Below are 23,932 nucleotides of genomic sequence, written 5' to 3'. Positions count from 1 at the left end.
TCGACCATGTTAGATGTGGAGCCCACATCGCGTGTCAGCTAGGATGTTGCAGATGACGAACGCATTCAAAGGGCTAGACCAACCTTCCAAACTTCTGACATCCAAAACGGCTCGAGCGTCGGGTAGGATTCCCCGGGAGACAGTCAGGTTCTGATGGCGGCTGTGGTTCGTAGCCCACAATTACCTTCGAGCCGAAGCTGTGGAACGGATGCGTATGCGAAGGGGGGCTAAAGGATATGCTGGACGGATCGGAGCAGGCCAATCTATCCCATAGTTGTCCTGCAAACCCCCGGACTGCTTTTTTTCTTGTCAAAGCAAAGGCCATTCATTGAGCCTAAGCTTTTTTGCCAAAGCATACACGGAGCATCTTCCTTAAATCATCACCACGCCTTGCGCCTGCTATTAAATCTTCGCCCTGTCCACTTCTTCACGCACTTCTTGTTTTCTACACTCCTCTGGCTCCTTTTTTATATTCGTCATATCTAAACTTGACCAACTTTCGACTTTTTGTCCACGCTAGCATCCCGCCCGTTACAACATACTTGCGCCTCTAACGCCACACGCACACACGAACATAGCATATTCTTTCTACACAATGGGCGTCGAGAAGATTGTTGCCAAACCAGGCAATGGCACAGACTTCCCCAAGAAGCACGACGAGATTTGCGTTGAATACACCGGTATTGCTGCTAGCATTCACACGTCAATCCCAAAATCTAACCAAGGTTGTAGGATGGTTGTACGATGACGAGGCACCAGACAACAAGGGAACACAGTAAGTAGACTGGCAACGTGGACGCCTTCACAGGGACTTGGGGCATGCTGCTAACCAAAATGCTAGATTCGACACATCAGTAGGCCGGGGCGATCTCACGACTCTAATCGGCGCAGGCCGAGTCATCCGAGGTATGCGCTTTGCAATCCTAACCAGCACGCTCCACACATGACAAATGGCAAATTGATGTGTGCACGTCAACTGACTCCAACATGCAGGCTGGGATGAAGGTATCTTGGGGTCCGAGGATATTCCCCCCATGTCGTTGGGTGAGGTAGCAATCCTCAAAATCACATCGTAAGTAGCTTTTGCGGGTACACCACGTGCATGTGTTTTTTTGCTAACACCATGTGTAATACAGTGACTATGCTTATGGCGCTCGGTAAGTCCAATTTGTGAACTTCATACTTGACGAGCCCGACCGTGGGATCAAACCGAACGACCAGCCTCCCATGGCCGCAGAAGCGGCCGACACATGCCACGAGGCTCGGAGTCCGGACAAAACTTCTACACTTTGTTTTTCTGTGTACCCCCCAAACGAACATACCGCTGCAGCCGCCGGTCTGGCATGACTAGGATACCAGCAGCTCTCTAATTTCTTGTCTCGGAACAATCGCTAACTGTCATGACTATAGTGGTTTTCCTGGTCACATCCCCGCTGGTGCAAAACTGATCTTGTAAGTACCCAATATTTTTCTTTTCTTTTACCATCTCTGGAAGAGTCTCCGCGCCTCAAACACCCATCTTCGTGGTGTCTGGCAACTGCGTTGTTCGCTTGACCAACGCACAGCTCACTTTCCGTCCTTTTACCCATGTCAACTATTACGGCAGAATTGCTAGGGCATCGAATCAGAAAGACTGACGAAATGACAGTGAAGTTGAACTCAAGTCCATCAACAAGAAAGGGGAATAGATCGCTGGCCTCCTTTCTCCCGATACACACGTTTTACGCCGCCCTTCTTCACCACTCTGTTCGACATATACCCCTTTACTACCCGACCCATTTTTTTTCCAGCCTGCCATACCTCACCATTGTAACCTTCTGGAACGACTCTAGCGCCACCCTCCCATGAGCCCAGTCCTCTTACATCATGTGCTTCGTGGAAGGGGAGGGGGGCGAGGAAAGGAGCTTTTGCGCGCTTTATGCGGCAATCACGGCCAACGGGTTTTAATATCTGTTTTTTTTTGTACACGACCATTTACGCAAATATACGCCTGGTTTCTTGGCCCCCGCTAGGAGTTTGGCGATTGGATAAAAGCAAAGCTCGTCTTGTTCGGCAGGTGTAATGCTAAGCAATTCATTGTAGATGGAGGGCTATGCATGCAAACATGGGGCTGCCTGCATGTATAGATTTGTTTCCAAGAGCAGCCCAGCGGTCTAGCTCTTGAGCCTGATGAGTTTATGCATTTACTTACTTGCGTAATGGGGCAACTTTGTTTCTTCATCCTGTATTTTGGTTCTTGGAATGTCTTTGGTCGGAATTCTTCTTTCTTGCTTCATTCTAGTCTTAGCGCATGTGGTATAGAGCACGATATACGCGGATGGTTTCCGCACAATAGTCCCATTTTTTGTTTTCCAAATACCTGTAATCCAATAATGCCAGCACTGTCTCAGGCTGTTACTTCTCTCCAACCGAAGTTTCCTAGTACCCAAAGGCTTATAGCCTGGGCCATATAGGGAAAAAGGACTCCAGGGAACCCACCCGTCTGGCATGCATGTAGTGTAGGCTACGCCTGACGTCGAAATCTGACGGACGCTGATTCTCGGCTGAAACCAAGGCAACCGGTATAATCCCATTAGTATAGTGCACACCGACACTCCGTCATCCTGAACCCTCACTGGTCGGATGCTGCCGAATCTAACCACACAGTCTGACATCGGCATACCGAGGCTTGGCTGAAGGACTCGGGAGCCCACACGATCCTGTTGGGTGGCGGTAGAGGCGGCTTGCGCATAATCCGGCAGTTATCCTGCTGTGTAACCGAAGCATTTCAGCCCTGGCTCATAATATTATACCTCGACTAACGCGGTATTCCCGCAACTCGAGGGGATGTTCGCCTAGTACCCGTCTGGGCCCTCAGAGGGCCAGAGTAGGCTGCTTATTTAATTATGGCTTGCAGCAAAGCCGGCAGCGGAAGAATACTCCTATTTGCTGCCTCTTTCCTGATGCTGAGCATGTTGGGCTCAAGGATAAACTTTGTTTTTTTCTTCTTTTTGGATGACGCTATGTACTTGTGCATCGCGATATCTCATGGAGGATCTGGCATATGTGCCTCTGAGTGTCAGCGTCATCATGATCAGTGTTGAATGTGACGCTCGTATAGACCAACATATGACCCGTATGCATGAAGGAGCTGATGGGGCAAGCAATTAACAATTGGCCCGTTTCCAAAGTGCATTATCAGAGTACCCATTTGCTCACCGGCTGCGGGCCGTTGCCGTTCCACACACACACACCCACACTCTCTTCTCTCTATCTTATGACTTTTCCCGTCAGCATCGGGAACGGGGACGGCTCTCTAGTTCTTACATGGCTTGCAAAAAAAGGGAACGAACTCCGAAGACAAAAAGCGGGATATGTTACGATATTTCACTCTATTACGGACATAGCTGCATAGACCATAAGCCTAGAACGTCTCTATTATGCTCGAGCGGATTGAGCTCCGCGCGGGAAGGATCTCCACTGGGGCCAGAAAGTGGGTGAACAGGAGTGTAGTGTTACGTAGTCATCCTTGGCCAAACCCGGTGTCTTGGAAATTTTTGTAACCCCATTTGCGAACAACCCACCGATCCTCCATTTTTTAAGACTAACGGTCAGCCCTCCAGGAATTTTTTTTTCTTTAAGAAAAAAGATGGGGTCGGCCTGTCGCTACTTGCCCGAGTTCTGGACCGAAAAGGTTACTAAAAACCGGTGGTATTGGCCCATGCAAGGTGGAGCAGATGCAATGTGACATGCAATTGCGTGCATAGGAAAATGCGCACATGGGATACTAATGGAAAAGAACCCATGTCGATGCCTTTTCTTCGCGCGCCACCCAGCCAAACCTGAGTTCCACCAGGATGTACCTACACGTGGTAGGATGGATCAGGGAAAACAAAGTTACAAGGTATGCTCTGCGGGAACTTTAATGGTTTGCTCAAAAAGAGTGACGTTGAGGCGAGGGTTCGTGCTTTAGTCGAGCCAGGGCAAACTTGCATCACACGTCTTGCATGGGTCCTAGTATACGCATGCCCTAGCCCTTCGGGATTTTTATTTTCTGGCCTTCACAATCATGCCGCACTAACATCTATCTTCTGATCATGCGACTCGATCCCCATCCGCGGGTAAAGCCCCTTCTGTAAAGTATATGCCGAAACTCGTAGATTTTTTGGTGGTCGCGGCCCAACCTCGTTTATCCATGTTGAAGTAGCGTCGGTCGCATTTCTAACGTTACTGGTCGTCGTTGGCCAGTGAGCATCCTCTTGTCTACATGCAGTGGCGCGTACTTGTACCGTTTAATGCGCCGCCACGTACCTGGAGCCGCTCTGTCGGGCCAACCATGCGGCCGTGTGGATGGTACAAGCAAGTAGGGGGTGCTAGATATGGTGGGTCGGTAAGCGCGGTAACAGCCCTCGAGTCAACAACTTTTGTAGACTATCTCAGATGACGGCTCGTGTGTATTGGGCTTTGCTAGCGTTGACTCACGACGACATCGTAGACGGAGATCCTCATTCTTCTTTTTTGGTGACGTAAGCTCATGAGGGAACAATCGAGATGGAAAGGAATCTTGCGATGGGGGTCTTCTTTCCAGTTAGTCTCGGATAGTTCTCCAACCAATATGTGGGACTGGATCTCACGTGCTTGTAGGAAGTCTGTCTTGCGCCACTAAAATCATGTATGCGAGCACTTGATCATTACTGCCTTACTCTGGTTCATCTCTCAGACAGTAAATCAATAATCTTTGAGCGTGACATGATGGATCTACAATCGGTCTCTTATCTCATACTGTTGTCCTTTACCTGAGACTGCTGGCCTTAAACCAATGTCGATACCTAGAAAGTCTATGGTTCGGCTATACCGCTATTGGAAGGCCATCACGTTGATCTGCTCTGAAAATTGTTTTTATAGTCGAGCAGCATAAATACGCCCGGATATTCAAGGTATGGTTGCGTGCTTGACGTGCATCGAGCATCTGGAGACTAAAAGTTGATGTCCGGAATCAACAGAATGAGCAAGAGAGACACGTCAGCAGTTCGGCGGGTAGGGCGTTACGACGGACGAGCGGGATGATTGTTTGGTACTTGTTGGGAGCGGATTCGGCGGCTACTGTCTGCTGTGCTTCATCTGTGACATCCCACTACGAGCTAAGCATGATATGTCCAACTCACACAAAATCCTGTAACTGATCTTTCTGGTAGAAAGGTGAACAAGTGATAGGCTCACTTCGTATTAATATGACCGGCAGATATACGCTGAAGGGAGAGTCATATCACTGTGAGCAGTTCTGTAGAACGCCTTCAGGCAGTTTGGTTACTTATAAGTTGATCACAATCTGTTCAGGTTAACGTCAGCCTGTTCTCCGTAACCTGACGATCACATGTGAAGGGACGGTAAGATACTCAATAGCGGGTACAGTTGTTGAATGACATCTGCACAAGACAGAATAAGAACACCACTACCCCTGAACGTCAGAAAGCCGCGAGTTCCCGTCAACGCCACAACGTGGAGATGGAACCTTGATTCTTTCCATTCCAGAACTTGCTTCTAATACGAGTAATGTTGGTTGCCTGAGCCACGATGAGCCACAAGAGATACGCAACGATAGGCTCGTGCTTTCCTTAGCTTGTTTCAGCCGGTTGACATCAGTTCTCGATTCCGTCGTGTTCCAAAGGATATGCTTCTAGATGTGCACGAATATTCAAGATTGTGTTCGCTCAGACGTGGAGGTTGGTTCTGATTGTCACGGAAGGGTTGTAATCATGTTTTCTTTATGCTTTATCGATGGTAGAAAGGACGGTCTTGGGACTGCTTGGGGGCACTTCAAAGATCAAATGTTCTCCATGTTGGCTTTCTTGGAATGGACCACGAGGTCTAGTTACTCGCTAGTAGTGTCGAAATCACACCGATGTTCGAAGTCATCCCAAGATGTCGCTTGAGCGACCCTGGAAGGCATATGTTTGACAGAAGGAAGCCACTAGCTCGGTCTGTACTGTACTATACTGTCATTGTGTAAGTCTACAGCATAGCTTTGCTCCTTGAACCAACACCATGAAAGGCTTTGTGCTTGTGCTGCAACACTAGAATACGCTGCTTAGTTTCTATTTGCATCGAGCCACAGGTAGCATTGGCGTGCCCTGGACACTCAACTCAAAGATCACCTTTTTTTCGGGCAAAGTTCCACTTGCCTAGAGCTGAATGGTGTTAGCACTAGCGGATGTAGTGCCCCTGACAACGAGCAACTCGTGACCTGGAGAGACACCATTGTGCTAAGCAATTGTGCCATGCACAACTGCGGTCATATCCGACTAGGCGACTCATGTGTGAAAGTCTTCGTATAAGAACAAGCCGAAAAAGAAGGTTTGCAAGGCAGAAATATAAGAAGGCGGTCGTGTGTGGACTTGGCACAAGTGGCTGATCAAGGGTAGTTGAATCGTGAAAAGTATTGCGAATGACAGTCACGTGACTGTCAAACGCGTCTGGCTGTAGTGTACGTACACATGTACACGTACCTAGGTGCTTTGCAGCATCAAAACTCCCTCGATTATCCTGACAAGAACGAATTAAACTATGCAATAACATAGCTTATTGAAAAGTCCGCCTGCAATAGCCGAACATGGATAGTACGCCCGTAAACGAGTCGCGTCGCAGAGATGCTTCCGAAGGTATCACCACACCAGTCGCACGCTTCGCAACGCCACGCTCCTCTCCCTGGAGCTATCATGGCAGTCCCTTTTCTACTCTGACCGCCAAGCGCAAGAACTGGGCACTTTGATCATTTGCGATTCTATCAACCTTCTCTTGCACCTATAGCCTTGGATGGTCTCGGGTTGGTGTGTGCGGGAAATTAAATGCGGGAATTGAGATGAGGCTGGGTGGCGGAAAGTATGGGGTCTGCTGCAATATTGCGACAACAACTGGGGCTTGAATTGTCTTCAGCGATGGACTGCCTTGTTTATTATACGTTCTCGACCGGCACTATAACAAGGATTGCGAAGATGGACACACCGATAGGAGCTTGACAAGTGCCGTATGAACAGCATTTTGTCGCATACCGCCTTGCTATCGTCCCATGACTCTGCGTGGACGGCCGATCAAGCCTGGCGCAGCCCCTTTTCGACTTTCGCGGTGCGGGTGAATGATTCGCTTTGGGCAGTGGCTGAGGCTGCCAAGTGGGTTCATCTCGGAAATGCCTCGAACAGCAACTGAATTGAATGCTGGAAGTCGACTCTTATGCGATGTGAACACCTCTCACCCAACAGCCTTGATTAGCTAACATGGCAGCGCGTCTGTGTCTGTCGAGTAAGACGTGCCGAAGCTGCTGTATCCATGGTTCACGCCGGAAATTTCTACAGCAAGTGCAGACAGAGAATGACCTCGATCGGCGAAATCCCTGCGTTAATTCAATCTGCTTTGTGGCTGATCCAATGGGAGGTGGTTGAACGGTCGTAAGTTCAATACCAAGGGCCCTGATGATCTTACATGGTTCAGGTCCGATTGGGCCGTTCCGTGCCCTACTTGGGCAAAATGCGCCTGGGATGCAGTGTTGTTCCGTGCTTGTCCTCCGAACTAGCCACGCGTTTGGCACCGTCTAAACAAGCTCACGCTATGGCGACAAGTGGTTCCGTCGCGGGTGATGTTGATAGTGGGCCTGGTCACCACGTATTTACTCATGCACCCCCCAGGGCCGAAAGTCTTTCCTTACCGTGCCGTTAGCACCTCGTTGCCTACCCACGTTCATTCGCTGAATAACTTCACTCTTTTAGGTGTTCAGCACACATTCATTCGGTCGTTATTGTAGAAGTCTGCATCTATCCATTCATCCATATACCGATCGAGTCAATTCACAATGCAGCTCACTACCTTCCTTTCGACTGCTTCCGCCATTATTGCAACCGCCTCCGCGAGGAGCGCCGTGTCGCTAAACAAGGAATGCAATTTCGATCAACCCCATACCCGAATTATCAATCGCTGCGACTACGATGTCTATCTCTGGTCTGTCTTCAAGGGCGATGGCTGCCCAGACGATGAGGCAGTTGTCCTCAAAACTGGTGAAACGTATGCCGAGAACTACCTCAAATCCGCTTCGACTGGCGTTGGTGTTTCCATCAAGATTTCCAAGTCGATGGAGTGCAAGGGAACCGACATTACACAATTGGAGTACTTTATCGACGAGTCCGAGTCCTTCGGTGGAAACTACCTCGACGTTTCTTACGTAGACTGTGGAGGCATGGATTGCCCAGCCAGAAAAGATGGATATTACCTCGTCGCTGGCAATCAAGTTGGCAAACAGAAGGCAGGCGCGGACAACACATGGTGCCCTATTCTTTCCTGCGACGACGCGGCTACTTGCGACACAATGTCCTACGTCCTTCCCGATGACAAGCAGACTAAGACATGCACACCCAACGGAAACATGGATTTCTACCTGTGTGGTGGCGAAGCGCCCGGCAAGGACTCCGATTCCACCCCTAAGCCCAAGCCGTCATCTTCGAAGCAACCCGAGTCTTCTGCGACGCCTTCGTCTACTTCCGCCGCTGATAGCTCCTCCGTTACTCCGTCACCCACGCCCACACCCACGCCTTCGCCGTCTGCACCCGGTATCGTCAAGACGGAGATCGTCTACGTTACCGCATATGTTAACGCTAAGAGGCACGAGCACGGCCGTCGTCACCAAGTTTTCCACGCATAAATTCAAGTGCTCTTGTACCTTTTTCCGCAACAGGATCCTTAGTAGCTAATTCGGCGACACTTTAAAACGTCTATAATTCAGGATACCTGTTTAACCACATGTGCAGTAAAGACAAATGGGACAGGAGACAAAGGTTAATTCAACATCCGTAATGAAAGAGGCAGACAGCGTCGCAGGTCAATATATTCTTCACTATGTAATTTCTTTATCGAAGCGCCTCCCCGTTATTGATTGGGATCGTTTGGCTTGGTTGCATACATCATGCACGCTCTTGAGGTTGTGGTTCCAAGGGGTGCGTCACCTGGGGATTCTGTGTCTCAGCAGCTACGTTCTCTAACACACTTTTAATTTCAATTCTCATGAAGTAACGACCACTATATTATCTTTGGGGTTCTGGCCTCTATTCATCTGGGTTAGTGGGATATACTTGTTTCATCGAATCGCTTTTGCCAGGGATGTTAAATTATTCTCTCATTCTCGACGGGCATTTTGCTCAGACCCTCTAGTCTAGTGTATTTCCTATGTATCTCTGGTACCCATTCTCTTACTACTATAATACTATTCAATGTACAATATCGGTGCCAATCGACTCTACGTGCGTAGCACGTTTTGCTTCCTCGTATTTTCGTCATCAGAAGGCGCAGCTAGTAGCGTGCGGGCGCCTGGACTGCAATTGCGAAACACATTGCGTATGCACCTCGTGAGGACTACGAAAATCAATCAACCGTGAATCTTGAGGTCGGATTATGAAACAAGCTCAATGCCTGACTGCCTGAGTAGCTGCCCCTGTTGTATGTGCTCATGGCGCTCCGTCTCTTAACATACTGAATGGTTGTACGTACATACTGTGCTAACGGTCGAGCATGCGGAACGGTCCAGCTCACGTAAACTGATCGTCACGACCGTGATGCTTGTTCGCAGTCGATCTGCTTGTGACCATCAATGATCAGCGAATATGCTTGGGTAGCCGTAATTCTGTAAGCAATGCCCTCTAACGTTGAAAGATTGTGCACGAATGCACAAATATTTTCCGACAACTGTCAACCCGTCAACATCGGTCATGGATGGACCGTGACTTGGCTACACTGACAACATGCAGGCCGTGCAAACACGTTGGTTTATGTCATGATTGAGAGCCCCACTTGTACCTTACGATTGCAAGTTCACGTGTGATCTCCATGGTCTGAAAACTTGTGCATTCTGGCTCGCGTTCCATGGGTGTCTAATGGGATGTCGGTCGCGATGTGCAACTTTGCTAATATGCGTTACGAACCCCAGGCGCTTTGAATGATGTGGGAGAGGCTTAGTGTTTCAAAGCCATTTTGAATTTACGCACATGTTCAGTCGGCCGTGAGATTGCGTACCGAAGTTTAGTATTGGCAATCGTCCCCTCCATGGTTGTTCGATTATCGAACCGCACATCGTAGCATCGTACCTGCTTCGTGTATGCATGGTAGACGGGTGGCGTATTGCCTCATCGTGCAGTAGTTCAATAGTCTAAAGTCTTATAAATCGCAGTTGTGGAGTCGATAGTTATGCCCCACAACTGTCGTCATGGACCCAATCTCCACTTCCCTTGCTCACACCGTGTACCTGACATGAGCATATTTTACAATATTGTATTGAGTACCTACCAACTCCTGCATGCATGTCAATACCTAGGCTCACCATTCTTTTGGGACCTGAAAGACCTCGGCGTACCTATGCTATTAATGATCGCCAAAATCTAGATATCACCCTAAAAAGGTTGAGACTGGGCCCTATAGTCTAAGTAATATCATGGATTGAAAATTTAATTTTTAGACCTTAACCTGTGCGACCATCCAAGTTACAATATCTCTACTTAATACAAGGGCAATGCAATTACAATTCAAAACGCGCATACGTATTGCTGTTTTGGTGGGCGATACCTTCAATACGACCTTGACGAACATAGAAAAGCAGATCATCTGAAGTAGTCTTTTATAGTATTGAGAATAGTTTACATATAAGACCTAAGGCCTAAGTAGTCGGCTTTCTTTTCCATGGAAACAGCGGTCTTCTAGACGCCCCTTTTTCGGGACTCTCATTCCTTGCTTTCGGCGCTTCTACCCATTCAACCGCAGCTCTTCCACCAACCACTTCAATACCCCAGCGAACTTCACCGTCCCTGTCTTTGAACCAACCCAGCATGGTGTTAATGTCTGCAGATTTCTTGACCCTATAGCCTCGATCTTGAAGTAGCTCTAAGAGGTTGTCACTACCTGCGACGAGCACCAAGACATCAGCAATAAGCTGGATGTCCCGAATTAAAGTACTCGTATACTTCCGTTGCAGCCAGGTTATCACAACCGTAGTTCCGATGAGCCAAATAACTATCGCAACAGTTAGGTAAGTAGCAACTGCATTCATATGAAGAATTTGAATGCGGCTAGAAACTTGTCCCTCAGCTGTACGGTTCGTGTTTTGGTTGGCGTACTCGCGTTGCGGGAGAGCTGTACCGTTCCATGTGATAGGCGCGCCTAGCTCTTGTATGCTGCTGTCGCCAATTTTCTGGTAAGCTAATCCGCCCGCCTCCAAAGATAGACCATTAGTAACGAAATGCTGGAAGAAGGTTTCGAAGGTTTGTCCAGCATATAAAACAAGCGTCTCGTAATCTAGCAGTGCACTGGGATCTCTATTGACGAGATTGTACATGCTGTAAGTCATCAAGTCCATGTTCATACCGTTTTCCATATCGCGCATGACAAAAGCATTGTCTTGGACGTACTCCCAGAGTGTGATTTTGTCGTTGGCGGCTTTGAACATCGACCCCATGAACAAGACTCCATAGCTTGTGGTCATGTTCACTGGTCCTTTGTATGTTTCATTCAAGCGCTGATTTGATGCGCTGCCGGTGAAATTGCGTTGAACGAATGCCTCTGACCAGGCTTCCTCTGCGGGACGGACGGAACCAACAATCTCAAACGACTGAACAGTACCTGTATCCTTATCTACCGTGACTCTGGCATCTGCTGCTTCAATGGTTGGTAAACAACGTGCAGCTTGCATAGCAGGTGCTTCGTCAAAAATCAAAGCATCTTTACCACCTCCTCGTGGTTTTCCGACAATCCATTTCGTAACGAACGGTACCGGCCACTGACGATCCTCATAAGGGAAGCTCTTGACTTCGATTGGTGACCAATATCCGATCACAGCTGTGTTTGTATCGTTGTTGGTTGTATTTGAACAGCATCGAATCATGCTACTGGTAGCAAAAGTGGAAGTATTTGAAGGGCCATCATTAAAGATCGTGGGTGGAAGAATATAGCCATCTTTTGAACCTGGTATGTCTACTTCCTGTTGATATGATGATGGGAGATTATCTGTCGTATTGAGCCATGTCGAGGTGTTTACTATTTCCGGTATTCTTTGACATTCGAGCTTGGCTCGAAGAGCTTGTGTCGTGATTGTCACATTGCTCGGATATAAAATGCCTTGTTTGGGGTTGGGTTGCACTAGTGCTAATCCACTTGCTTTAGACAGATCAATAGGAATGAAACTCCAGCCATCATGTGTCCAGGTAGGCTTTGTTCCGTTGAGTGATAGCTGTATGGTAGCCCCGGGCAACCAATTCTTCGGTGGGTCTAAGAGAAGCTCGTTGAGTACTTTCCAAGGAAGTCGGCCTGGGTTGGTTCCTGACCAGAGATCATCCGCGGCCCTGTGAGTAGTCATGATTGGCAACATTCTATCTTCTAGAGTCCTTTGAAAAACGGTCGGATGAACGACGTTTGTAGATTGCCGCTCAAAGACTGCTGACATCGATACGGTGACTGTTATACAATTGTCAGCAAATGAATAGAAGGTTTCTGGGAGACGTCGTACGGATCTGGCAAAGAACACTACCCAGAGCAACCATGAACAGTATCCAGTGCCTATTTAGCGCGGCCTTGATGGCTGCTCCGATCCAGGTCTTGGAGCGATATGTTAGACCTGCCCCACTCCGGATTGGCGTCGGCCGTCGTGACATTGAAATGTACGGTTGTAATATCCTGAAAGTTGAGTCTAGCTGATCCCACCATAGTCCAATGACTATACTGATAACGGTTGGTGCGATCGAAATTGGGGCGAAAGTAGAAAAGCTTAAGCCAAGTTTCGAGATGTCGGCTTCGTAAATAAAAGCTTGCTGTGAAAGGCGGGACCGTATAGAGAAGACGTTGAGTACCAGTACAGCTATCAGAACGCAGACGAGAAAGCAGAAGAGTGCGAAGAGCATGCTTAATCGCAAGACTAAAGGTTGCCAGTGCTGTATTTTGTAAGAGGTTGCAACTGTGGCTTGATACAAAGTCAGTTTTATCAGAGCTCGACAATCGATGATGTTAACTCACTCGTGCTACTCGAGGCATGATTTTCAGTCGCGCGTATCTCTCCATCCTGCATGTAAAACCTGTCCTGCTTCAAGACTTCCTGAAGCTCCTTACGGGATGCTTTGTGATTTCTCCTGAATATTGAAGATTGTTCTGACTGACTTCGAATGAGCATCGCATGTCCGATAGCACTGCCAGGGTCTGTAGTAAGATTGAGCGGACGAAAAGTAAGTCGGGAAACCCAAAACACAAGGGCCAACAGCACAGAAGATACAAGAAACAGAACGGCCAAGGCTATTCCGATCTCCCTAAGCACCATGACTCTCTCCTCTACCAAAGTAGTTTCACCCTTGATGGTGTTGGCTTCCACCGCAGCCGGATCGCGGAGGGCCTCATGAAGACACTCGGTAAAGAACCGGCCTTTGACCCTCGCAACCTGGGCACCAAATTCTTTGTCTTCAAACATTCGAGTGATGTTGAAAGAATAGATGGCGCCGAGTAATGGGCCCACTCCAGTGAATACAGGTGCAGACCTGACTATTTTTGGATCAGCGTATGGGCCCTGAACGTCATCCAGTCCTCGAGTCGCATCAGTTTGCATGCTCTCCGTGTTGAAGTAATCAGCCCAAGCATCCTGTAAAATCGTTCTTTCAAATTTGGGTATGTCCAAGAGTTCCTTTGGTATTGGCGTGCGGTTGGCCGAGTCGACTTGTGTAGAAGTGATGTTTGGTGGCCTCCCTGTTGTCATCAACGCGGAAAGGTTGCGGCTTTCCTGGAAATAATGAGACTGACAAAGTAGCGCCTTCATGCGAAATTCAGGCGATCGTTCAAAGGTCCGGTTGTGCTCTATGCCGGGACCCCAGCTAGTATTGAATTGCACGTCTTTCGCCCAGGGTGTGCTTAATATAACAATATCGCGATTCGCGCACTCATCGGACGCACTATGCCTGGCATACGGACTTGTCTCTGAGACTTCGGCAGGGAATGGCTTCCTACCGAGAAGCAGTAATGTCTTGCTTTGCACAAACAAGGTAGAGGTATTCGACCATGTTAAGCCCCCTGCACTGATTTGACCAGCAGTAGGATGGAAAGACATATTGTAGGTACATCCATCATTTGACTTTAGAACAAAATGAACCATAGGTTCAATGCCTTTGTAAGGCCCATGTTGCATCCGGTCGTACGCACTGTATGGTGTGGGCTCTAGAGTATCACTCTCCAAAGTCATGTCCTGACAGCTCAGATCCGTATGAAGTGCCATGGTTTCGGCTGTCCAAGAATTGTATTTGGACACCAGCTCGGGTCCAAACTGACCACTCTCGATAGAAGGCCAAAACGGTAGTGTGAGTGATTTATCTGAGATCCAAGCCGAAGTGGAAACATTTCTCATCAGAGCAGCCATCGTCCTGAAATATGTCTCTCTGTTAGCAACGATGGATAGCTGTGCGTTATTCCGCGGTACAATTCTGCTGAATTCCAATGGTCTCGAGATGACCACTTCTGCAGATGTAAGAAGAGCAGAAGATAAGGGGGAAATGGCGAAGAGAGCCATGATGTTGACGAATGTACAGCAGATTAGACACCAGCTGGTTTTGCCAATCGACTTGCGCTTAAAGAGAAGATCGGATAAGATGGTCCACCACGCCCTTGGTGTCTGTAACACCGTTCCAAAAGCATTGACACCCTCGGGTGGTGCTTGAGCCAAGCGTGTAAAAGGTTCTGTCCGCTTCGCATCTTCGAAAAGGATTACTGTTAACTGAGTGTATAACACGGCCAGCAGAGTAGGTGTGAAACGCCACCCAAATAATATGGCAGAAGAGCCATCGTCTGTAGCGAGACCGTAATGGTTTTGCGAATACCAGACAAGCAGTGATACAGCAATTCCAAGACTCAAGCTGACCGAGATGGGTACGACCAAGAAGTACCATTTAAAGGTGAATGGCAGCCAATTTGTTTCTTGGTCATGGCCATGGCCATTTTGTACTTTGTGATATTAGAAAATTGACCAATTTTAAAATTATGGAGTAGCAAACCTGATTCTGGGGGGACAGGATTAGGTGCAGGCGGACTGAGGGACCCTGTTTCAACTGGAGAGACGGGGCTTCCCAAAGATTGATCCATGATTATAGTCTTCACAACACCTCCACCATGTAAAGAAACTACCGGGAAAAAGAAAAATAGCTAAGAAAGGGACAGTACCATACTCTACCATACTCGCAATATGGGAGCATGTGCATACTATTTGAGTTGTACGCTACCTTCCCTCAACCGTACCTGCGTCCCTTGTCCCCATAGTATACATTGCGGCACAGCAACTAGCGCAACAAGAACTCCACTGCCAAGAGTGAAATTCAGTAATAACATACCCGGTGTTCTGGACGCGATCGTGTTTCATGCCCGTCGTGCAATAGCACGGCCGGCTAAGCGCCCGGCTGAAAGTTCAGACGGCCGTGCTGCGGTTCGCGCCGACAAGCCAGCGGCAAAGGGTATACCTAAGTACATGGCGATCGTGCAGCCTAATCGCAAGGCGCACTCAGGACAGCGAAGGCTTGGAATTTATGGGTCTACTGTGGACTACTGAAAGGAAGTTCGAGTGCAGTCACGTTATGGTCGATTAGGTTTTGGAGCCGCAGGTGGATGAGATTCGACGACGCCCGATTCAGTCACTTAGCCCGATGTGATGTTCTCTTCCCAGCCTACCCAAGACTGGAACACACGCTCTGGTATCATGTCCCATGAAAGTTTATTCCAAGTGGCTTTTGTTGTCTATTTGCATGGGGTTGAGAGTTGTGCTGGTTCATGACTTATGCCAGTCGAGATGTATTGGGTGTTCATGAGATGGATCCAGATTTTAGCCGCCCGGCCCAAGTACCGAGAGGTACCTGGCATATACCCACACTTTAGCAAGGTCACTCTTATCTGCCTGCCCTTTTCGCATGTTAGCCCCGTAATTTCCTACCAGGCCATTGGAAAGTAAAAAAAGGTGTCGCAAACTGGCGAGGTGCAGACAAGCGCGGCTAGCAACATTGAATTGTTCTCAAAGTATCGATATTGCATAAAGTATGCATACTACAACTTTGCCTTCTCAAGTCTATCTGTATGTTGCACAAGCCCATTTATCCAAACAGTATGCTTTGATATCGACAACGATTTGACCTAGGTTCAAAGGCGACTTTCTCTGAATCTACAGTCTGCTGTCTCCTTTCATGGATGGCACAATAGCTACCGCGGTCGCAAATTCTCCATCGTGACTGATACTGATCTCACATAGCTGTCCCTCCAACTCATGCACATCGAGAAGAAGATGAGATTGCACCTTGCGACCAAAACTAGTATCCGTAGAATCAATCGAAAGAGCCTGTGCTTTGTATATCTCGTCGAGAATTAAGCCTTGTGGACGTGACGATTGGTGTTCGTTACGATCCAGCAAAGTAACGGGGAGAATCATGATTTGTTGGAAGCCTCTGGCGTTTTTATCCAGATGGTCGCATGCTTTGCGACATGCTTCCTTTGCAGCAAATCTTTGTTGTGTGAGCTTCTGAGTTCAATAGTTTTGCGACTTTGTGTACATACCGGCCTGCGAGAAATGCAGCAACAGCGTCGGGTTTTGTCAGAATGTCGTCTGCAGATGCAAAACGCTGCCAAAAGTACTGTTGTTCATGGCTGGTAAGAACTCTCTTCAAGAATTGGTGCAGCGGGCGCAGCGGATCGCTATTGTTGCGTCTGGTAATGATGCCACGTAGCCTCGAGATACTGCAAATATCTGTGCCCACTCTGAACGGGAACGGAAATGCTCGGGGTGGCATGGATGTGAGTGGTGTGTGTTGTATGCATGAGAGAAGCGTAAGTAGTGCCGAGCCCAACGGGACATAATCTATGCATAAATAAACAAAAACTAGTTTACATTAACAAAAAATTCCCCCATAAAATATCAAATCAGCGTGATGATCTGACAAAAAAGAGACGACGTTGGCCAGATTCGAACTGACGCTCCCGAAGGAACAAGATTTCTAGTCTTGCGCGATAACCACTCCGCCACAACGCCTAGTGTTCGAAACGTTCTTAATACTTCGATGGGAACTTGGATAATTATATAAATAATAACTTGACAAACTTTGATTATTGCTTATTAGAGACTACGAGAGTCAAGCATTGACTCAGGCTGCCTAACGTGTTCCGATAGATAGGGGGGCATTTTCCATTAAGTAGCGTTTTTCAACTGGCCCCTTCATCCTGGACAATAGCATCTTACTAATAAGAAGATATCATATCATTCTTTACCGTAAGACATTACTTACCGACATATTAAAAAGAACAGTGCCCACATCTTGACCAGATGAACGATGATATTGAGAGGGGGCATTGTGTTACTAGAAGCCGTTAGTGGAGACTTCAACGAGGTAAAAGGAAGAGCAAAAGCTACGTTGTCTTGTATCGCAACATCTGAGAAAAGGACAGCAATAAGAAGAGTTGGTCTTAGCAAACTCTCATCAGTATACGAGAGTTTGAGTTTCAACTGACAAGTCTGACTTCGCTGTTACCCGCGCAGTGGCCGAATCATGAATACATAAGGACTCCTTAGTATTAGTGTTTTCTCTCTCCTGCATCATACTCACCTTTACTCTCTTAAAGCCATTCTCACGACTTTGCCATCACCTCTGCTGTACATGCTCTTTGAACCAACGATATGAAGTCTATTCTTGTCACCGTGTTTTTGCTTTTGGCACCTGCACAAGTGTTGGCAAACTACCCAGGTGTGTCATCGTAGCTGTTACTATTCGTGACCTTCTTACAGTAAATTTCTGACATATCATACGTCTTACAGTCAAGCTATGCTGTGGGCCAGGAACACAAGGACGAGATAAAGATCCACCGTTCAATTGCGAGAACCATTCCGGCTCTATGCTTTGTGTATGTATTACCAAAACACCCAGAATATCTATCTTTGCGATTAACAACTACAGTGTGTCAACGCCGATAAGGCCGATCCTCAGGATAAATGTAAGGTGGGAATGGATGCGCATCGTCTGGCTGTCGCAGGCCTGGAGAACCCAGAAAGACGGGGACATGATACTTGCCGCTACACCGTAGGCAGGGACCCGGTACATGGTTTTCGATGGTGTGCCAAAACTGGTAGCAGCTGGTAACTGGCATCTTTTTGGACCTAGAGTGGCAATGTCTTATTAGAATGAGAAGGGCACAAAGCTCTCGACGTCAAGGGAACCAAGACATTGATTTTCATGGACAAGAAATATGGTGCTGTGGAATAGATGCTCGATAATAATCACATTACTATCAAGAATGAAAGATACTCGAGTTCTTAGCTATCGAATACCCCCAAATCAACTGTAGACCCTGGTGACTTGATGTTGAGATGCACTAATCACTCTACATGTCACGTGACTACAACTCGCCTCGAGTCGTATCCTTGGTGCTTACTTGCTACTAGTTCTTAGTCGTAGTACCACACTCGGTTGGAAACATCTATTAGCCCAACGACTCGATGCATATGCTTTATGGCGTTCACTCCGGATTTATCTGTACTCCAAATGATTGTAAAAAAAAACCAAAGTCTAGCAGAATGAATTTTGTAAATGCAAAAGGCTGAACAACGCATATATACTGTAAGTAGATGACGGTGAACTGTACGACAATGCGCACGCTTATGGCCGCATCTCGGAATCTGGAAGCTGAGATAATCAAAGAAGGAATTGTGCTTTCCCGATGCACTCGGAATCCGATGATGGGTTGTGCGCAGTCAGCTTCGTGTTGGGCCGACCATCATCCCGCTCAGACCGCACGCATGTACGTACGTAAGTACCAGGGTTAGTGCTCAAGCAAGCTGCAAGTGTTGAAACAGTGCTGGCAGTTTTCAACGCCAATCCGCGTGCGACTTGCAAGGCAAATGGAAGGTGACGCAACGCTACACCGTCATTCTGCGAGGCTTACAGACAAGGGGCCCCAGGTTTAAGAAGTTAGGCTTGGGGTGTGGATGCGGGGCTGAATGCTCGGACTGCTTGGCTTTCCTTCCGTCGAGTCCGGACTAGGGACAGAGGAATGGGGCCGCTACGGGTGTGGTACCTGCGACGGCCGCATATCAGTGAGTGACGATCGATGCTGTGGCAACGCCTGTTGGCATGTCTCTTCTAAAGGCCCGTTTTCCCACTGCTTATTATCTGCTTTGGTCCTGTCGCGCGTTGCTTCGGATCATGTACGCTTCCTAAGTATTTCCAATGCAACCACCTACTTCACCAAGCCTCCTAGGCGTTCGGATTCTCACACTAGATGCTACCGGACCTGAGTACTCGCGCTGGCGACGCAGTGTCAGGTTTGCTTTGGAAACGAAAAATGGGTGGAAATACTGCAATGGCAGGCGTCCGATGCCGATGCCAAAGGCAACACCAGCCATAGCCGAACCTAACGACATACAACCAAGTTTACTGCAGGAACGACGAGAATGGGTGCGACGAGACCGCGAGGTCAAACTTGACATATTCCAGTCACTAGCAGAAGAAGTGATGCAGGACGTATTTGGTGTCGGCCCTCCGCTTCCCCCCACACAGTACACTGCGCAACAAATGTTGCAAGCACTAGACAATCGGTTTAGTGTCTTTGAGTTTGAAGGTTACCACCACGCCTTCTGTCATTTTTTGAACTTGCACGTGGATCAGTATGAGAATCTCGACGATTTCAACAAGGAGTTCCTAACGGTGCTGGAGGACCTGCATGACTATGGCCACCCAATATCCAATGTCCAAGCATGCAGCGCATACTTTTCCAAGCTGCAATGCACGCAGAACCCATGGGTAGCAAAGAAAGTGGCAGAATGGGATGTCCAGCCTTTCGAGCCTCAGCTGTGCGATCTTATGCAGGCAGCAGTGCTCTGGCCGTGTACCAAGTCTCTTGCATCCAACTCGTGGCGGGACTGCTTTGCGAAGCCATCACCAGAAGAGCATATCGATGATGGTGCTGCACCTGGACCTACATATAGCGACCTTGCACCCGAACTTTCGGACACATCCACCCTGTCATCCAAAGCTTCACATTCGAGAGAAATGTCCGAGCTGATTTCCGAGCGGCAAATTAAAACGGCGATTCATCTGAGCAATAGGCAGTTCGATCCAAAAGCACTATGTGAAGCGCTTGAGAGGATTCCAGCTATAGTAGGTTCAGAAAGGCCAAGTCTGGACCAAGGCATAAGAACAGACCCGACAACGCCTGAATGGCTAAGCGCAAGAGAGAGTATCGATTCACAGCCACCGATGCAGAAGAATGCAGGATCAGAATCAACCGATATACCAATACTTTTACTACCACCAGCCGCGCTCCACAAACCAGACAGCAATCCACACATGCGTTCTCTATCAACCCCCATACCCGAGATAGCACTCAGCAACCCCACGATCCCAGAAAAGAGCCCTCGACGAAAAACAACCGACTTCTCATTCAAACAGGCCATAGTCTCTATCCAAGCAAGCCAGAAACCCCCCTCACTGTCCGAGCACCCCGCATTCCGAAACAGAGCATGGTCCCCCCCAGAAACCATAACCGCAGACCTGCACCCAGCCCTGCGCCCAATGACCCCACTCCTCAAGCCCCAAAAGCCAAAGCCGAAACAAAAAGAACGCTCCTGCTCGCCCCTCGACCTCTCAAGATCCAAGCCGCCGCCTCCACTACGCAACCACCACCGCCGCCGCGCCCGCAGCGTAGGAAACTTCTCCGCCCAAGACACCACCTCATCCTTCCTCCCCCCACCCTCCAGCACAACCGCAAGCGGGAGCAGCAGCACAAGCACCGTATTTACCCTCCCCCTCCAAGGCTCCACCCTTCTTTCCATCCCAGACACCACCACACCGCCATGCTCACAACTCTCATCCACCTGTCCCTTACCTCCTTATAACCCCACCCCGCCGCTTCCTCCCCCCTCCCCAGTCCATTCCCCATCCCCATCTCAAAAACCCCTCCCATTCCTCCCTTTCCCCTTCATCCACACACACACCCGCTCCCCTTCCGCACCACCACTACCAACCCAGCGCCCCGTCCAGCCTCCCGTCTCGAAATTCTCCCTCTCTCCTACACCGGATGCTGCGCACAAAGATAAGCATGCGAGGAGTGGGCATAGGCGGTTTAGGAGTACGGGGGATTGCGATGCCAAGGCTAGGAATAAGGCGGGGTATAAGAGTGGGAAGGAGGCGAGGGATGCGAGGGATGATAGAAAAAAGGAGAAGGAGAAGGAGAAGAAGAGGGAGAAGGGTTGGAGTTTGGGGGTTGGAAGGATGGGCAAGTTGGGAGGAGGAGGAGGAAAGGGAGAGGAAGATGGAGGGGATGTGTAGATGATGTTCACCCTCCTTTTTTTTTCGTTGATATCCAAGTTAGCTGCTATTTGGAGCGTACCTATTGTTGCTGTTGCGGAGTCACTCGCTTGTTTTCCATATACCCTTTTTGTTTTCGGTTTTCGGTAGTCTACCTAGATTGGTTAGGAGGTATTTCCATTCTGGTCTTGTCTTAGCTTCCTTTCCTTGTGAATCGAAACAAAACAGATTGAATGACTGTGGTCCAAAATATCTCCCCTTTTCCAACTTTTCATCAGATAGGACTGGTATACTCGAACATCAAACATCACAAGATGGAAAAAGGGCTGTTGTCTTGCACAATAAAGGAAGAAGATCAAAACTTTTGCTAAAAAAAAATGACAATTGGTCTATATTCGCCATCTTATGCTATAGGGATGATGCAAGCGTCTTTAGGTCCCCACATCAAGTGTCATTAGTCGTGTCATGCGTATATTGAAATCACGACTTGTCTACCATGTAATGTTGTACAAGCCCTCTACATCTACTGCGTCTCACGCACGACCTTGTCTACAGCCTTTGCAAAGTAGTCAATGTTGTGTGAGTTGAGACCAGCCATGGAGATACGGCCGTTCTTGGTCATGTAGACGTGCGAGTCCTCTCGGATCTTGAGCACTTGCTTCTCGGTCAAACCGGTAAAGCTGAACATGCCAATCTGGTCGGTAATGTGGTTCCATGTGCCGGGTGTGCCCATTTGCTCGAGCTTGCTGCGGAGCTCCTTGCGCATCTCCTTTATGCGGCCAGACATTGTGCGGAGGTTCTGTTCCCACTCGGCAAACAGGGTGGGGTCGTTGAGGACCGTCGAGGCGATGCGGGCGCCGTATGCAGGAGGATTTGAAATCTCGGAGCGCTGGAGGATGGCAAGCTGTGAGGCAATGCGAGTGATGGTGGACTGGGCGTCGGACGAGGGCGAGGTGATGAAGTGGAAGCAGCCAGCACGCTCGCCGTACAGGCCAAAATTCTTTGCGTACGACTGAGCAACGCACAGCTCAAAGCCCTGTTCGACAAAGTAGCGGATGGCCCAGCCGTCGGTAGCAAGGTCGCCAGATGCGAAACCTTGGTAGGCAGTGTCAAAGAAGGGAAAGTGCTTCTTGGACCTGATGACGTCGGCGATCTTCTTCCACTGATCTTGGGTAGGGTCAACGCCCGTCGGGTTGTGGGCACACGCGTGTAGCACGATGATGCTACCCTCGGGCGCGCCCTGGATGGCAGAAATCATGCCATCAAAGTCGAGGCCCTTTGTGTCCTTTGAGAAGTAGGGGTATGTCTTGTATTGGATGCCGACATTGGAGAAGATCTGGAAGTGGTTGGCCCATGTGGGGTCAGAGAAGTAGACGGTGCGTTCTGTCTGGGGCTTGTAGAATTTTGCGAGGAAAAGGGCGCCCAAGTGGACGGCTCCGGTACCGGAAATTGTCTGGAGGCTGGTGACCTGTGTGGAGTGAGCTCAGGCCATGAGAAAGTGGCGTGAGAAGCTTACCCGCTTGTCCTTGATGGCGGGGCTGTCACCACCAAGAACCAGCTTCTGTGATGCAGTTGTGAACTCGGGTAAGCCGGCAATGGGCAGGTATTCGTGGTTAAGGTTGGGGTCGCTACGGAGGCGCTCTTCAGCCTGGAAGGAGAGTGTGAGTAAATAGTAGCAAAGCAAGTTAATAGTAGGACGCGGGGAGGGGTGTGAATCACCCCGCACTCGACGTGGACTCACCATCTTAACGACAGGCAGAATCCAAGGCTTTGCATTGTCGTCCCTGTAAGCGCCAATGCCCAGGTCGACCTTGTTGGGGTGCTCATCACGACGGAAGGCAGCCATCAGACCAAACAAGGGATCTTCAGGCGCCTGGGGGACGACATTGGCGTCGAAAGCGGTGGCAGCCATGGGGTCAATGTGTGAGGAGATTTGGGAGAGTCGGGTTTGAGGGGTAGTAATGGGGTTGGAGGAAGAGGGTTCGGAGGAGGATGGGGATGAAGTAGATGAGGCTGGCATGGTTGTGGCGTCTGAGTGCCAACCAAGAGCACCACGTCTCGCACCGGTTACGTTTCACCGCCCGAGCAAAGGGAAACTGGACGCCGCGTCTGCCCACGCTAACCCCCGCAGATTGTATTACGGGGAGGGGAGCGACCGGCCGGTGAGGAGATGCGGAGAGTGGAGCACGGGGGTAGTGTACCGGTGCGACGAGATGCAGATGCAGATGCAGAAGCGTGAACGACGAACGACGAACGCCAGGCAATGCAGGCAGGGCCTGACTGCACCCGGCAGGCCGCTATATAGGTACCACGCACAATACAGCGGTTTTCTTGCCCGGTTCATCTGATGCAGGGTCGTGTGAGCAAGCCGAGGCACATGTCGAGCACCATGGCAGCCGAGTACCCGCCCACGCCTTCTCACATGCGCTGTCTCTGCTACTGTATTACGTCGTGACAAGCTTCCGTCCAGGTTTGCGGGCAGTCTAGGAATGAACCGCTGTGGGGGGGAGGGGGACCCCACAGGGCTGGCATTGCTTGCTTCTTGTAGCAATATGGTCCACTCAGCATGCGCCCGTTGCTAATGCGCCGAGTCTTGCATTGCACTCGCCATGTTGGGTATCTACTACTTC

General features: G+C 49.1%; 8 protein-coding genes across 8 annotated transcripts; 5 read left to right on the top strand and 3 right to left on the bottom strand.

Moving 5' to 3' along the window:
• Positions 1-595: 595 nt before the first annotated feature.
• On the top strand, positions 596-1,688 carry COCMIDRAFT_99341 (uncharacterized protein; the record flags this gene model as incomplete). Its single annotated transcript, XM_007691313.1, has 7 exons — positions 596-680; positions 733-775; positions 842-906; positions 994-1,072; positions 1,137-1,157; positions 1,411-1,452; positions 1,649-1,688. 7 exons carry the CDS (start codon positions 596-598, stop codon positions 1,686-1,688), a joined length of 375 nt encoding a protein of 124 aa, XP_007689503.1.
• Positions 1,689-5,736: 4,048 nt separating this feature from the next.
• COCMIDRAFT_99379 (uncharacterized protein) lies at positions 5,737-5,937 on the top strand (the record flags this gene model as incomplete). Its single annotated transcript, XM_007691312.1, is given in 2 exon segments — positions 5,737-5,850; positions 5,866-5,937. Coding segments are annotated over 2 exon segments (186 nt in total), but the record flags the coding sequence as incomplete, so codon positions are not given.
• Positions 5,938-7,822: 1,885 nt separating this feature from the next.
• On the top strand, positions 7,823-8,665 carry COCMIDRAFT_38131 (uncharacterized protein; the record flags this gene model as incomplete). Its single annotated transcript, XM_007691299.1, has 1 exon — positions 7,823-8,665. One exon carries the CDS (start codon positions 7,823-7,825, stop codon positions 8,663-8,665), a length of 843 nt encoding a protein of 280 aa, XP_007689489.1.
• A 2,001-nt stretch (positions 8,666-10,666) lies between these two features.
• COCMIDRAFT_38130 (uncharacterized protein) lies at positions 10,667-14,542 on the bottom strand (the record flags this gene model as incomplete). The annotated part of the gene is made up of 3 exons (XM_007691298.1): positions 10,667-12,456; positions 12,509-12,913; positions 13,012-14,542. 3 exons carry the CDS (start codon positions 14,540-14,542, stop codon positions 10,667-10,669), a joined length of 3,726 nt encoding a protein of 1,241 aa, XP_007689488.1.
• A 1,632-nt stretch (positions 14,543-16,174) lies between these two features.
• On the bottom strand, positions 16,175-16,796 carry COCMIDRAFT_99355 (uncharacterized protein; the record flags this gene model as incomplete). The annotated part of the gene is made up of 2 exons (XM_007691311.1): positions 16,175-16,528; positions 16,551-16,796. The coding sequence occupies 2 exons, from the start codon at positions 16,794-16,796 to the stop codon at positions 16,175-16,177; spliced, it is 600 nt and encodes a 199-aa protein (XP_007689501.1).
• An 881-nt stretch (positions 16,797-17,677) lies between these two features.
• Positions 17,678-18,137, top strand: COCMIDRAFT_27613 (uncharacterized protein; the record flags this gene model as incomplete). Its single annotated transcript, XM_007691286.1, has 3 exons — positions 17,678-17,744; positions 17,816-17,901; positions 17,955-18,137. The coding sequence occupies 3 exons, from the start codon at positions 17,678-17,680 to the stop codon at positions 18,135-18,137; spliced, it is 336 nt and encodes a 111-aa protein (XP_007689476.1).
• A 1,086-nt stretch (positions 18,138-19,223) lies between these two features.
• Positions 19,224-21,323, top strand: COCMIDRAFT_99354 (uncharacterized protein; the record flags this gene model as incomplete). Its single annotated transcript, XM_007691310.1, has 1 exon — positions 19,224-21,323. One exon carries the CDS (start codon positions 19,224-19,226, stop codon positions 21,321-21,323), a length of 2,100 nt encoding a protein of 699 aa, XP_007689500.1.
• Positions 21,324-21,825: 502 nt separating this feature from the next.
• COCMIDRAFT_99368 (uncharacterized protein) lies at positions 21,826-23,322 on the bottom strand (the record flags this gene model as incomplete). Its single annotated transcript, XM_007691309.1, has 3 exons — positions 21,826-22,770; positions 22,819-22,950; positions 23,044-23,322. 3 exons carry the CDS (start codon positions 23,320-23,322, stop codon positions 21,826-21,828), a joined length of 1,356 nt encoding a protein of 451 aa, XP_007689499.1.
• Between the last annotated feature and the right edge of the window lie 610 nt (positions 23,323-23,932).

The sequence above is a fragment of the Bipolaris oryzae genome (assembly GCF_000523455.1).
Source record: "Bipolaris oryzae ATCC 44560 unplaced genomic scaffold scaffold_96, whole genome shotgun sequence".
In the NCBI taxonomy this organism is placed as follows: Eukaryota; Fungi; Ascomycota; class Dothideomycetes; order Pleosporales; family Pleosporaceae; genus Bipolaris; species Bipolaris oryzae.
Note: the sequence above shows the minus strand (reverse complement) of the source record. Positions and strands in the feature narration are given on the sequence as shown.